This window comes from Neofelis nebulosa, chromosome 13 (assembly GCF_028018385.1).
Source record: "Neofelis nebulosa isolate mNeoNeb1 chromosome 13, mNeoNeb1.pri, whole genome shotgun sequence".
In the NCBI taxonomy this organism is placed as follows: domain Eukaryota; kingdom Metazoa; phylum Chordata; class Mammalia; order Carnivora; family Felidae; genus Neofelis; species Neofelis nebulosa.
The window spans coordinates 87,817,862-87,833,449 of NC_080794.1; the positions used below are offsets into that span (position 1 = coordinate 87,817,862).

The 15,588-nt window shown below is 49.6% G+C and overlaps 1 protein-coding gene across 1 annotated transcript; it reads right to left on the reverse strand.

Moving 5' to 3' along the window:
* Window positions 1-296: 296 nt before the first annotated feature.
* Window positions 297-15,002, reverse strand: CLRN3 (clarin 3). The gene is made up of 3 exons (XM_058698114.1): window positions 14,603-15,002; window positions 8,098-8,277; window positions 297-2,877 (listed from the first exon to the last, which is right to left on the reverse strand). The coding sequence occupies exons 1-3, from the start codon at window positions 14,829-14,831 to the stop codon at window positions 2,597-2,599; spliced, it is 690 nt and encodes a 229-aa protein (XP_058554097.1). The 5' UTR covers window positions 14,832-15,002; the 3' UTR covers window positions 297-2,596.
* Window positions 15,003-15,588: the final 586 nt, after the last annotated feature.

A 15,588-nucleotide genomic window follows, 5' to 3' on the forward strand; every position in this document is an offset into this window, starting at 1 on the left:
AAACAACTCACTGGGGAGGGGGAGGGGAGCCTCATCATTTTGACATTAGTGCAAAGTATTAATTTCCCTAAAATTATCATCGTGGACCCTATGTTCTTATAAAATGGAGGAGCACAATATTCTGCGTGACTTTTTTATTTTTGCAAATGTGGACGAACCTTGCCATCTAGCTCATCCTAACAGGACCACACAGGTTAATTAGGGGCTTGTATCATGACCGCTGAAACATTCCAATTCCGTAGAATAGCTCAGCCCTCCATAGTGTTTCATGTGGGTCCATTACAACAGACGTGATGCACATTTGTTAAGTGATTTTATTGTATTTTTTTTAATTTAATTTTATTTTTTTTAATGTTTATTTATTTTTGAGACAGAGAGAGACAGAGCAGAACGGGGGAGGGTCAGAGAGAGAGGGAGACACAGAATCCAAAGCAGGCTCCAAGCTCTGAGCTGTCAGCACAGAGCCTGACGTGGGGCTCGAACTCACAGACCGTGAGATCATGACCTGAGCCGAAGTTGGACGCTCAACCGACTGAGCCACCCAGGCGTCCCAATGTTAAGTGATTTTTGAACAGCGAATTACGTCTATGTCCAAGAGTGGTCTGCAAACTCTGTTCTTCCTTAAGAAGATTTCTAAAGAACACACACACAGTTTCATTACCTTCTACCTCAGACATAGTGGGAGAGCCATGCTCTTTATCTCCAGAATTGTGCAAGCTAGTTCCCTGTACTAGATTCCTGTTTTGAATGGTTCCTCATAGGTCATCTGTGATTTAAGGATTGAGATACTTTGTCCCCTAACGAAACCAGGCTCTGCTCAAACGTTGAGATGAATAAATGCAGTCTTTATATCCTATAATGTCCTTTGCACCAAGACATGGTGGGGGTGCCTGCCTAGTTAGCAATCCATTTGCATGGATTTGTTACCCTTATCTGTTTTCTCTTCCATGACTTGCCTGCATTATCACACTCTGGTATAAAATTAAACCTTCAAAGAGCATAAATGTTTTTAGCTTCAAAGAATTTAGAACATTTTCACTGTTGAGAATCATATTTTTAATGCGCTCAAAGTTGCACAAGTTAATTTATTGGAGTAACCTTGACTTTGGGGTGGGTGGTTATAGAGAACTGACTTTTCAGAGAATGAGCACAGTTTTGTGACTAAGTACCTGTTTTAAGTGGAATGTAACACCTGCTTTTGCAATGTCTGTCTTGACTTCTCAACAGTAAGCTCCGTGGGGGGCAGGTATCCCGGTTGGCACAGGACTGATCACATCACAGGTATTCAATTCATGTTTCTTGAATGAAAAAATATTATTTCTAAGACAGATTGTGAAAAAACAGTAGACAAGAAGGTCAAGAATCCCTAATAGCTTCATAAAGGATATACCTTTCCGTCCAAAGACACGACATTTTGTAAACTACACCGAGAGACTTCTGCTCTGTTTGGCTTTGGTTACATCAAGACATGACAGAGTTATTATTTCGAATCCTGTCCGTGTTCACTCTGACTGACTAGTGGGATATTCAAGCTCAAAAGATCCTCAAAGGGATGTTCTGGAAGAATATCGTACTGGCAAAGTAGGTCTAATCCATTTGGGAGCTCTCCAAAAATTTCCTAGTTGCCTGTTGTGTTCTCATGAGACTGTGAATCGATTCTATCCACCTGTTCTAGAGGGCAAACCAGCATCTGTGTTCCGCGTCTGCCCTGGCCTCGACTCGGGGAATGCCGGCAGGCCACGGTGCTCTAAGCCATTTATTGGCCTCTGGCTGGGCCGGATTCTGCTGGGGCTGACACACTCCCATCCAGGCAACCAGACTGTGTCAACGGCAAAGGGTCGGTTACCAGAACTTGTTGCAATGTGACATTTTCGTTTTGACTAATTCACCACAATCCTTCTAAACCAAAAATACATTTAGCTTCCCTAGTGTGAAGGCTGCAGGGCTATAATTTTTGTCTTTCTTAATCCTCTCACTTCCTAGTCTTTTCCATATAAAAACTGCACCCTGCCACCTCAAAAATGGGTTTGCAGGTCATATATCAATACTCCTACCCGCCACTGGTTTTGAATTATGTCAGCAACTAGGGGTCCCGGGGACCAGGGAATTTACCCCAAAGTCTCACCCACCTTTTGCCTCCAACACCTGGTCCTGGAAAGATGAGTTCTGAATCCCTCTGTACCTGAAAGTCTTTGTTCAGACAGTGGAATAAAAAATACCTGGTCCCTCCTGAGGAGGAGATCCTAGGTGCTAAGGTGCTTTGAACTACTTAAAGTAAAGGTGTGTACCACAAACCTTTATTATCTTAGGGAGTGAGACCGGGCTGGAAGGATCCATGGTCTTGGAATCATTCTACTGCTTTGAACGCTGCATGGCCTGCAGACATTTCCCTTTCCTCTTCCCCACCCTAGAGGGAAGAAACCTGGTCAAGGGTACATCATTTAAGGAGCGTCACGAGATACAAAACCATCACAAAGTGACAGCCAACCAGGGCTGCCCTTAACCATGCGGATTGTCCAGACAAGCTAGCCAGTAACCTCTCGGGGGCTGACGTACAACAGACTAGACATAATGACGAGACAACGTAACATAGAGTTCAGAATAAAATTCCATCTCTGGGAGCGTATTCCATTGGCTTTCTCTGCTCCTGTTTCCGCTGGTGCCTGGCCTTCTGGTAGAAAACGATGATGACCACGGTGACAACACTTAGAAGAATGACGAGGAGCGTGAGCCAAAACGAGTAACCGTAGCTGTGGGTCGTTCCTCTGTAGGTGGTTGTTGGATACAGCGGGTACAGCATCTGGGCCAGCTCTTCCGAGAGATGATTGGATTGTGTGTTGGCCACGAAGAGTATCATGGTCAGGAAAACGAACAACGCTGGAAAGAAGATTCAGGTTCATGAACAACGTGAAGTGTTGTGATGCATTTTTCTCATGTTGCTTCCTTCCTTTCTTTTCTTTTTTTTAAATTTAAATCCATGTTAGTTACCATACAGCGTAATAATGGTTTCAGGAGCAGAATTGAGTGATTCATCACTTAGATATAACATGCCACTTTCTTTCTTAATGGAACATGTGCTCTGTGGGCATTTATGGGATGGCTAGGTGACAGTCTTCTAGGTGTTAGGGTGTAAAAGAAATGTAAGAGACGAGCTAGATCCTAGGCGCGGGACGCTAAAGACAGTGCAGGCAGCGTCCGGCCAAGGGCAAACACGCAGCTCAAGCCCTTCCCAAAGGGTCTGCTCCGCTGAGGGCACGTCACGTGGCCCCTCCCAGTGCACACAGAGCTGTGCTGAATGAACTGGGGAATGAGGAGACAGGAGAGTCAGCAGGAAGCTTTCTAGAGAGATCTGGATAGATGACAAGGATACAAAGAGGCTGGGAGGACACAGCATTGCAAGCAGAAGACACGGCCTACACAAACCCACCCGGGGGACAGTGAGCTCAGAGCAGCTGGGACTGTGAGAGAGGACCCCACTGATGGGGAGCCACTCCGAGGGTCCTGAGCACTGAATACAGAGGAGGAGATCACCGCAGGGAGCCCCAGACACTGGCTCGGAGGCTAGACTTTCATTCTGCACACAATGGAGTGTGGCGATTCACTGGGAAGGGTCTTCTCACTAAACTCATTTTATTTTATTTTTATTCTGTTTAAAGTTTATTTATTTATTTTGAAAGAGACAGAGGGAGTGCAAGTCCGGGAAGGGCAGAGAGAGGAGGAGACAGAGAATCCAAAGCGGGTTCTGCTCTGTCAGCTTGGAGCCCAACGTGGGGCTCGAATTCACAAAACCGTGAGATAATGACCTGAGCCGAAAGCAAGAGTCAGGCGCTTAGCCGATCTGAGCCACCCAGGCACCCCATAAACTCATTTTAGAATGTTTTTGGTTGTCTTATCATCCCTTTTTTATTCTTCATAACGTCCTCCCCTGGAGAATGTGCCTTGGTATTGACTCTGGACAGCCACCTTGGCCCCCATGGAGAACAGAGTCCTGGAGTCAGAGAGAAGTGGATTCCCGGGCTCTGGCCTCCTGGCCCCGGGTGATTTGTGCACTTCCCTGGACCTCTTTCCTAGCCTTCCAGAGGGGGTCAGCTACAGGCAAAGAGAAGATTCAGATTCATGGTTGGTTGAACTAGGGCTGGGCTGGGAGTGGGGACGGGGTGACGGCCAAAGGGCACGGGGTTCTCTCTGAACTGATGCAATGTTCCAAGGCCGACGGAGGTGGCGTTTGCACATCTCTGGGAACATGTACCCAACACTTGACAGACTTGGGGGGAGTGGTCAACGTGTCCTGGTTGCAGCCCACACCCGGGGACTTTCCCCAAGCCTCCAAAGGCTCTAGCTTGCGGGCTTTTGTGTGAGAAGAGTGCTCTGACTCTCCCCGATGGCAGACCTTCATCCTCAGTGTGACGGTTTTACTGCTCAATAATTTGTACATCTGAGAGCCCTCTCCTCTGATGCTCTGTGCGTCTCACACTCCAATTAGCCTTCATTGCGCTCTTGTGAAAGTTCTTATGAAAGCTTAGTCACAAAGGGGCGGGGTGAACACAGGGTTAACACATTTTTTCATTCGATGGAATGTGCTGGCTTTGGTTTGAACTGGGAGGGGCTGTTGCAGACAGGTGCTGACGTGAGCCCCTATATGAAGGAGATGCCTCTCCTTGTCTCCTCTCCAGCCTTCGGGGACAGGGGATTCACAGAGGGATAAAGGGAGCCCCGAGGTAGAAGGGGGATCTCCCGAAGGCTCAGGACATTGTCGCCAGTCCTGGCCTGTCACCCTCAGGCCATGGGACCTGTCACATCACTTTCTGCTCTCTGGGTTCCTTGGCTGAGGATCAAATGTGTGGGGGAAGACAATCTGGACAGTTCTCTCAGGCCCCAACATTCTCCTATGGTTATACCCACTATGGTCAGGGCTGGGCCATGCTGGGCCGGTGTGGTGCTAAGGGCAGGCTGGGGTCAGGGGACATAGGAGCCTGGGAGGTGACTGCAAGTGGAGACTCACGGAAAAGGAGTTTTCACTACCTTCCGCACAGCCCAAGCCTATGTGAAGACGATCGGGAGTCCCCAGAGGCAAACCTGGGGCAAAAGCCTGGCTTCTCAGAGCTCTGGGATCAAGAAGTCACGGGAGGCGTTCAGAGGAGGCCAGACACAAAGCCCAACGCCACAAAGCTCTCCCTGTGACCTCTGCCAGAATGCAGACCTTCTCCTGACACACGGATATCATCTCAGACTGTTTTCCTGCCTCCCCCGCAGACTCTTCTGTGTGTTCGAACTTGCCCCAAGCCGGGAAAGGAACGCCACATGACTCTCTCCCCGTCAGACAAAGCTTTGTTGTTACAAGTAGGTGGGGATGGAGGGGTTGAGGGGAAGGCCGCCAGCCTGGTGTTTTTCTTGTTTTCTTCCACAAACATGCATCGGCCTCCTCCATGTAAAGAGCCAGTGCATACTCAACTGTGGAGACAGAGCCTAAAACTCCAGCTTTGCAGAAACAGGGTCTACGAGGGAATGGGCTTTGAGGCCTGCAGGCTGTAGAGTGGCGACATTGTCCCGTTTTGTCCCTACGACCCCGTATCCAATCTTCTTCTGACACTAGCTCCTTATTTCCCTCTTGAAGACGCCCCCAGCCCCCGCTCCAAGGGGTCAGGCGCCCCAGCCGTTGGCTGAGTCAGCCAGTGAGTTCAACTCCATGGAGGCTGTTCCAGGGCCGGGGAAGGACAATTCCAGGGAGAGTCAGATTTGGGGGAAAAGAAGTCCTTTCAGAAGAAAGGGGTTGTTGGCCAACATCCTGACTTTAAGGGGACCTGTCTGCTGCTTAACATCAGAGACAACACTGGGAAAATCAAGAGAGAAGCAACCTGCAAGGCATCTGTTCTGAGGGCGTGGGTCGAGACCCAGAATCCAGCTGCACCTGAAGCCACCACCTTTTTTAGTTTCTTAATTACCTGAGCAAAAATTAAAAGAATCCTTTTTTTTTTTTTTTTACCCTGGCAAAGAGTGCCAATGAGCCCTGCCCTTGGTTTGACTGAGGTGAGTTGTAGTGGTAGAAAGAGCTTGGGGAAAGGAAGCCTGGCCTTTGGGTGAGGATATCTGAGTTTGTAAGCGAGTCCCTTAGCATGACTCTTGGGGAAAGCTGATGCAGGAACACTCATTCCACAGCGCTGTGGGGCCTGGCCCACGGCGGATGCCCTTTAACTCGGGGGGTTGGCTTGTTTTTACCACCAGGTAATACAACCACAGGGAGAAAGGAAAGGGCAAGTCATGCATGAATGTGGCTAAAGCAGCCCAACCCCAATCCTCAGAGCTGAGGGGTGGGTATGCAGTGTGGCCGTACAGGCGTTCCTGGTTCCCGCCTCTGGCCTGGCTTGCCGATTATGAATGGCACTCTTAAGAGCATCCCATTTGTGAGCGTCGAGCTGCATGGATTTCCCCTGTTTCATGCCGTCTGGGGCTGGCTCCTCAACTATTAGTGTGAAGAAGGCGGAAGTGTCCTTACCACTTGGAGCTGCCTGGGCTCCAGCCAGGGCGTCCTTTCCCCACCCCCCCTGCCCCCCAAGAGCCCTGTTCTTCTCCAGCACACCACTGCTGAGAGCCACAGCTCAGAGACCCGGAGACCTCTTCCCGCCACCTGAATCCGGCCTGTGCAAGGATGGCCTCTCACAGAAGGACAGAAGGAAGCAGCCCCGAGTCCTCCTTGGGGCTTCCTGATACCAGACCACCTTTCCTGTGCTGGAAAGTTCCGGGCCCGGGGTTAAAATGCACTACCTAGAACTTAGATGAAACCACATCCAGAGTCCTCCCAAGGGGAGGACAGACTTCTTCAGATCCGTTCTCGAGATCAGGTTTTCATGGTGGAGAGTGAGAGAAAGCAGAAGCCTGGCCACCTGGCGAGGGCAACGAGGCCCCCCACTGAGCAGGCCTTTGGGCATTTACGGCAGCTGCAGAGCCTGGCGAAAACCCAGTGAGAGCTACACACGCTGTGACTCAAGCTGGGATGCACTTCCCATCTGCGCTGCACCCCCCACCCCAGCCTGGACCAATAAACAAGTAAAATAAGCCAGTCACACTGCACAGAATCAACCGGGGCTCACACATCACCCGCAAGAAGGGTGTTGGCCCCAGATCCTCTAAACGACCTTCTTTGCGGTTCTCTGTGACACAGCCATACAGAGGTGTCATGTTTGGGTTCTAGCTCACATTGACTGTTGTTACTTGGAGGTGAGAAGGAGAGTAAATAAGTGTGTGCGTGTGTGTGTGACTGTGTGTACGTGTGTGCGTGTGTACATGTTTGTGTATGTGCATCTGTGTATGCATGCATGCACTTCTGTGTGTGTGCACATCTGTGTGTATGTGTTTAGATGTGTGCATATGTGTGGGTGTGCATGCATGCACATGGGTGTATGTGTGTGATCATACGTGCACATGTATGCATGTAGAAGTATGTGCTTGTGTGCATATATGTGTATACATTTGTGTGTGTGCACACCTATAGTGCATGTGTGCGCACCGATGTATGTATGTGTGTGTGCGCACCTGTGTATGTGTGTGTGCACACAACTGTGTATGTATGCATGTGTGTGCATATCCATGTAGGTATGTGCATGCGTGTGCACACTTGTGTATGTATGTGTGTTTGTCACTTGTGTGTGTATGAGCATGTGTGTGTGTGTGTGTGTGCGCGCACCTCTATACCTTACACGGAACCCCACTTGGAGTTAAACACGCTACAGGAGTTTTGTTGTCACAGATGAATGTTTTGTGGACTTAGAAGCATCATGTTTAACTCCTTACGTTCTACACTCGAGAGCAGAGACTGGCATCCGTTACGCATTTTAACACGTCACACCCTGCCCTCCTCTGGCCCCTTGCCTCTCACCGGTGCATTCAAAACCATTTTATTTCCCAGGATGCTTAACAACGCTGCAGATGGGCAGAAGGAGAGCCCAGGCCGCAGCACGCAGCTTGGCACCTACTAGGTCTCCTCAGTTTCTACAGCCCGGCGGTGGCCACGTGGGCTCCTGTGTGTGCCAAAGCCAGAGACGCAGAGACGCCGAGGACGTGCTTCCCAGCTGAGCGCCGGGTGCTCCCGGCGACACTCACCAGCAAGGCCGCTCCAGGTGTACACGCCCATGGGCCCCAGGAACGTCTGGTAGGGGTTGCTGATGCTGTTGTACAAGGTGAACCCGGAACTCAGCAGCGACGTGCACAGGCTGAGCACCAGCAGCAGGACGGCCACCAGGTGCAGCGTTCTTCGGGAAGAATTGTTCAACTTCTCTAGAACTAAAGCAGCGTTGGGTCAGCACGGAGCGCAAAATGCAAACCCCAGCCCTACGGACGGGAGGGCCGCTCCCCGCCACCCGGGGGGCTCTTGGACTCCATCCGCTTGGGCACCGGGGTTACGAGTTGCAGGGGGCATCTCGGTGTGCGGGAGCAGGAAGGGGCGGGGCCTCACGATGCTCAGGCCCCCCTTGAATGTGTGTAACCACAGGACCGTCCCGATTTCAATTTCCCAGAGGAAAGAGGGTGCCCTCCTCGATACAGCCGCTACAGGGCTGGACGGCCCTCCTCAGTGCGTTCTGGCCTCAGACGCCTGCCATGGAAATTTCCACATCATCACGGACAGTGTCCCCCCCGCTCGGAGCACTACGATGCTTCCACTTGGGGGAACTTACAGGAGGCCACTCTGAAAACCTGTGACAGAGAGGATCTGGTAGAGGCTGAGATTTCGGAGGTCAGCCCGTTACAGAGAAGGCCAGGAGGAGAGGAGCTGATGGTGACCAGGTAGCTGGCCCTGGAGACCGGCAGATGACTGCTGTGTGGACAAGTGAGGTGTCTCCACACTTCCCGACTTCACTTCCCCGGAGCCGGAGAGGACCCAGGGCCCACGTGGCTCGAATGCATGTGGAGGGTGGACCTCGGGTGAACCATCAGAATTCTCTCCGAGCTGAATTCCTCTGGGTCCTGACAGCATTTTATAAAATGCGCGTATCTCTTACGTGCAGAGGGGCTCCAGACATAAATACGCACTCGTGTCCGAAACACAGATGCCCTGGGCCCCTAGCCATCAGTTCCTGCTTTTGCCATCCTGCTGTTTCTAACCGCAACCAGCCACCCTCCCCGTGTCCCTGGTTCCTCTGCTCGCTCCTCTGTTTACGACACCAAACGACCGGTGACCGGAGGCGTGTGTCCCCACGCTTACCTGTAACCCCAGCCAGGCACTTACAGAACGTCTCCAAAGGCTACCGGTGCGTTTTGGGGCCCTGGTGACTGCCACCACATTGACCAAAGGGTTTACCAAGATGTTCTGTGAAAGCCACGGCGACGTACAGAAAAAAAATAATCGGGGAAAAAGATTTCCGAGCTCCTAGTAACACGCTAACAAAATCCTTGGGAGTTGCCAGATGTAAGAACCGTGACTAGGGGGCTGGTAAGAGAAAGTAAAAGCCTTCTTCTTTCCCTTCCTGTTTCTCAGGCCCCTGGGATAGAGCAGAGAGCCACTCACAGCCTCACCACAGAGCAGCTTTAAAGAACAGAAACCAGAAAGGCCAGGAAAGATCCCTTGTCCCAGGGCTCGGGGGCCCCTTATCTCTGTCTCTGGTCCCAATGCTTCAAAGAACAGGAGCCCCAGGGCCTTGTGCGCACCAGGGAGGAGCGTCCTAGCAGCAAGGGGCCCTCTCTTTGCAAGGTGTCTCCTTCTCATCACCGTGTCGCCTCCATTATTCGAAATCTCTTCATCGTGCTGTGCCCAGATGCGTATCTCCAGGACTTCTGCCCAGAGTCCTGATGCTTCCTCTGGAGCAACACAGAATCCCCTTGCTCCGCTCTGCCTGGCAGCCTTTCAGGTATTTGAAGAGAGATCGAAACCCCAGTGTGATTGACAGCCCGCGTCTCCGGAATGTTCTTTGTCAGGCATGATTCCAAAGCTCCTGCCAGCCTGACCCCAGCTCTGTACACACTTTACTCTGACTCCAAGCTTCAAAACATGCTGGCCAGAGGGCACAGCTCTCCCGGGGTCCGAACATCTACATTGTGAATTCAGATTTGTGGCTGTTAATCAGCCGTCCTCTAGGAGGGAGACCGACTTCCTGTCACCGGACAGTGGACAGCGAGAGGCTGCAGAAACTAAACTGGCGAAAACAAGAGCAGAGACTTGGATACTGCCCCGTGCAGCCCTGGGAGCCCTGTGGGGGAGCACAGAGGGCAGAAGAGGGGGGTTCCCAGCCCAGCGACATGGACACGATGACGTCACCGCCCTTGGCTGGAGAACATTTTGCTCCTCGGTGAGAGGCGGGCCTGAGAGCAAAGTTCACCTCCCACACGGCCAGTCCCCTTGTGCCCAGCGGTACCTGGACTTCTGCTAATGACCCACGGGCAGGGCCAAGTCCTTAGCACCGCTCTCTGTGTGACGCATCCCAGGTAAGAAATCTAATGACATAGGTTAAACTAAAAATGTGGTCCTTCCCGCCACCTGGGTGGGGACAGCCAGGGTCTGATGGCCACCTGCCCTCCGGGCACCACACGCCCTCCAGGGCAGCCACTGGGGTCGGGCTGTTCTGAGGGCCCTGAGCTCAGGCTGAGATTTTCATTGCTCTCGGGTAGCACACACCTGCTTTGGAACTGGTGGATGATGACACCAGAGCAGGAGTAGGACAAAAACGGGAAGAAGGACACACGTATTCAGCGGTGCAGGGTCTGGAGACTTTCCAGCCGTCACCACAAGGAAGCATTGCTCCTCCCTGGACACCAAGGAGGAAGCTCGAAGGTCTAATCAGAAATGTGCTGGGGACCAAACTCGGTGTTTAGCCAATAAGAAATAATTTGGATACTTAACTAGAAAATAAGACATTTCAGTGTGGGGAAAATGCCATCTCTGAAGTGCCTTGGAGAATATTTCTGCTTTATACACTTATCAAATGCTGTAAATGGATGTACGTTTGCAAATGGTGAACATTCCTCTTGTTCAGAGTAAACTACAAAGTGACAGTCAGGTTAGGCTTTGTTTTAGACTCTTGGTAAGATCTAACAGACATGATTTTTCAAAAGGGAGTCAATTTGGAGCCTACTGACTCAGACTTTTCTTTGTATTGATGTAGCAATTTATCTTAATTTTAACTGCCGTATTTTAAAATTCTAGTTCAGCCTCTGAATATCCTGCCACACAGGTATGACAGCTATATCTCCCAGCCCCCTCCTTGCTCAGAACTCAGACAATGGAAGCTGGAAATTTGGGGAAAGTTAGCAAGAACGAAATAGAATAAACCCCCATAGCATCTGACAGCTGCTCCCTGCCTACAAAATTAGCAAATACATTCCGTTCTTTTCTCTTCCTTTTCAGGGCCAAGCGTTGGAATCAGGAAAACCACCTCACAATTGGAACTAATTGCCCAGATTCTGGCAACCTCAGGAAAGAGGCCATGGCACCCACAGCTGGGAGGCAGAAATGTGCTGGGGGCCGCGGGCAGTGTGCAGAAATGGGTCATCTGGACATCCGGGCTCTCTGTGCATGGAGATTTAACCCTTCGGGACCCACTAGCCATCTGGTCTTTCTAGCTCTGGTTTTCCAGAAGTCCTCAGAACTCAGGGGAGAGCCAGTGGCTTTGTGGGTGGGTGGGAACTGCCACCACCCGCTCCTCAAACACCTGGTCATCAGGGAGCCTGGCCTGGTGGACGCCTCAGCCCGTGGACCACAGCATACCCCTAACAAGCTGGGCCTTTGAGATCTTCCAAAAAGTCCCAGCTGGCATGCCGAGCCTCTGGGAAATGTATCTGGGTTCTCTCGGGGAGAGAAGGAGGGCATTTTCCACCCTTATGCTCCATCACCCAGCGTGGTCATGTCTCTGGGGACAAGTAACAAGTTGCTCGTCCTTGGAAAAGCATAGGTGTATATAGGGTGGGGTAGGCGAGTAGGAGTATTAAGGAAGAAATAAGCCTCTTTTGTTCATCTCCTTGCAATTCATTGATTTTTGCAGCGGATTTACTTCTTCTATTTATTGGTAGCATGGGCCAATAGTGCAATTTTGGGTCCCCTGAGAACAAACTGGGTAGGTGGAGAAAAGAGACTGGTGGGCCAGTTGTTTGTTTGTTGTTGTTGTTGTTGTTTTGGGTGGGGGGGAAGATTGCAGACTGGGTGAAATTCTCCCTTGCTCTCATAGCAACCTGCACCACCTGATTTAACTGATGGGGGCCTTTCTCTAGATAGAAGCTATGGTGAGTTGACCAAGGCCAGCAGCCATGTGCAACGCCTCTCATATCCCCGCCCCTCCCTCATGAAGCAGCTGCTCAGGGAAGTGTTTTGGACTGACATTCAATATCCAGAACTTTTGGAGTAGCAAAAGCCAGGTGCTTACTGGTAGACACAGGGCCTGTAACTCTTCATCTGGATATCGAACAAACCTGGAGACCACTAGAAGAAGCTAGGAGATGTCCTGGTCAGGCTGAGCTGCCCAAATAATATAGCGACACATTGGAGAGTTTGCTTTCCAGGTTTGGCTGAATATTTCCCCCACCAGTTGACATATTGGTGGCTGGATTCTTCTGGCATGTGGATATCAGCCATTGTCCCTTTATGCTGTGCTGTCATTTCCAAATCTACAGCCCCCATCGGCACGATATGTTCAATCCCATGCAGAAATATAGCAGAGCTTGGAAATAGTAACTATTCTTTGGAGATCTTCAGGCCAAGAAGCTGGCATGGTTGACATCTTATTAAATGGAGAGGTTAGCCCTTCGCTGCCGGAGAAGGAAGTGGCATCTATACAGATACTATTATACCACCGATGATTGGTTGCTGATTTGAGATGAGCCCCAGCTGGTCATGAGAAACCAGCAGAGCAGCACCCCTTCCTCAGTCTCCAATTCTGCTCTCCAGGGAAAACATCCCTGGGTCTGCAGCGGCTGAACACCACGATATATGTCCTAGTTACATGACGTTTCCCTATCTTGGAGAACTGTTGAGTACTCCAAGTTCAAGGGTTGTAAAAACCATCAGCAAGGAAGCCCCCATAGGCTCTGGGGAGCCCTTAGCAGACATGAGCTGGAGCAGCTGAACTGTGTACCTTCACTGATCAGGACGTGGTTTATCTTCTACGGCACCTAGAGGCTGGCAGTGACTTCACGACATTGGAACCCGGCTCTGCAGTAACAGAGTAAAAGCAGAGAGCCAGGAAAAGCAAATGCAAATGTGGGCCCTGAGCCTTCAGGATTGTCCCAGCCTACACCCACCCCTGCCCTCTCCACTCCATGGTGCCCACTTCCCTCACACGGGGTTACAGAGCCAGGCCGGGACCTACCCTTGCGGCCTCTGAGGTTCCCTGACACAGGGAAGCAGGGCTCTCCCTGAAGCCACGTCTCTCAAATTGGAGCCGACTGATTCCAAACAGACACAGCATGAAAATCAAAAAATTCGCAGGCTGCTATCACATATTTTAAAAAATTTTAAATGTGTCTGGAGATTCAGGAACTATGACACATTCTGGTTTTGAAAATGCTATGCACATCCTGAATGTGTGACTGAATCTTGGAAAGTCTTAGCTTCTGGGTGCCGCAAAGGGAATATTCCTCCTTTCCCTGAGAAGCTGAGGTCAGGGCTGGAGGGGGGGACGGGGAGGGAGGTGGCATTACTGCCAGGCTGGAGGAGACGTTGCTTTTGCTAATGTCTTAAAAGACAAATTCTATAACTTGGAAATACAACCACGTTGCTCAAACTCAGACTAAAGGCTTGAGTCGAAGGCTCCAACTCAAACTAAATATTACATTTGTACGAGATAGAAAACCGTGCACATTTACAAGTCAAGAGGTAATGACTGTATCGGGCTGATAATGCCTGTCTACCTGTATGCAACACTGTTTAATGCAAGGTCAAGGTGCTGAATAAGTTACAAAGACCGCCCTTAATTTTTGAAAACGTAGTGGTATATGTTCAATCTTCAAAAGTCCAATAGGTAGCTGAATTCAACTTAGCATTCTCAGTGAATTTTTGTGTTCCACCCATCAAGAGAGGAGAACATTACTATATAAGAAATCAGAAAAAAAATGGGGCATTCCTACAAAATATGCAATTAATAGAATTAACAGAAATTTAGTACCAGGTCCGACAAAAATGAGATGTTTTGGAGGTAAAAATTCAAATTCGAGTAGATTAAAGAAATGAACTGGAGATCTAAGAAGGAGAACCTGATCACATTTTCCACTTTAGTTTTTCCTTGCCACCAACGAAGTTCTGGACAGGGACTTTCACCCCATCTAAAAATCCACCATCCATACACACACTTTTCCTACTACCCTCCTATGTTGGATACCATATTCCTGCTACATATATTTAATTAATTAGTTACTTGTCAGTAGACTTGGTAATATCACTTACACCTCGCCTCTGCCAGAATTATGTGGACCACGGTGCTCATAGACACAACCAGAACCGAGGAAGCTAAAACAATAATGTGGTGAAGTTTCAAAATTAAAGATATATTTTCATACCTGCAAGCCATCTCAACGCTTACAAGGAGATCATTTTTGAACAGTTCTTTGGCCCATAAGGAGGATGACTTGGGTCTTACCCAGCTAACACAGTCTCACTGCACCCCATTCAGATTAATTTATCATTTACCTTCAAAGCCTTTTTGTGATTCCTCAAGTCCATGACTGAATTCTTGGTGACTCTTGCCTTGAAAAAGTCCATAGGTGATAACAAGACTACCGTTTGAAGACGAGTCACTGATGGCAATTTGACTGCTGACCCATTCTTGAGTCCCGAGCATGGAGCAGACTACGATGAATGACCCGAAGCTTGTAAAGAAGCTGGATAAAAACATCAGTGTTTTCTTCTTCGTAGGCATCTTCTCCGGAAAGTAGGGGTCCTAAGGTTAAAAAAATATCAAAGGTCTTTTGATATTTTTGGACCCACTTGGAGTCCAGTATTTAGAAATGGAGTCGAATGCTTCTTATAAAATATGAAAGCTTGCTCTTCATAGGAAGGAATATACCAAGGACCATTGGACTATGAACATGGCCATAAAGATTTACAGCACCTGAACTTTGGTCTGGAGTAAGGGGTTGCTATGGTTACAGCCAACCAGTGGAAACAAGGGCTAGGCATGGTCTTCCTAAGGACTTCCTGGATCACACAATTAATTTATAACTCTTTGCCATGTGCCCTCGAAGCAAGTTCAGCCTACCATGTCAGGACAGGACTAGAATCCCTAAAAAAATGTGGATCTGTCCTTCAAAAATGTTGCTGAGGGCGCCTGGGTGGCGCAGTCGGTTAAGCGTCCGACTTCAGCCAGGTCACGATCTCGCGGTCTGTGGGTTCGAGCCCCGCGTCAGGCTCTGGGCTGATGGCTCGGAGCCTGGAGCCTGTTTCCGATTCTGTGTCTCCCTCTCTCTCTGCCCCTCCCCCGTTCATGCTCTGCCTCTCTCTGTCCCAAAAATAAATAAAAAACGTTGAAAAAAAAAAATTAAAAAAAAAAAAATGTTGCTGATTCTAGCAGGCAACAACATAGACTTGCTTTACTGGTTAAGGACTTGACCCTAACAACAGTTCAAAAAGAACCCTAAGAAGATTAAGTCTTTGCTAAAGGTTCTATGGAACGAAAA

What these genes read in the sequence shown, in the direction of transcription:
- CLRN3 (XM_058698114.1), bottom strand. Translation starts at nt 14,831, where the DNA reads ATGCCTACGAAGAAGAAAACACTGATGTTTTTATCCAGCTTCTTTACA. An exon ending in ATCACAAAAAGGCTTTGAAG is followed by an intron (nt 8,278 to 14,602) that starts GTAAATGATAAA and finishes ACGCTGCTTTAG; the next exon opens with TTCTAGAGAAGTTGAACAAT. An exon ending in CACCTGGAGCGGCCTTGCTG is followed by an intron (nt 2,878 to 8,097) that starts GTGAGTGTCGCC and finishes TCTTCTTTCCAG; the next exon opens with CGTTGTTCGTTTTCCTGACC.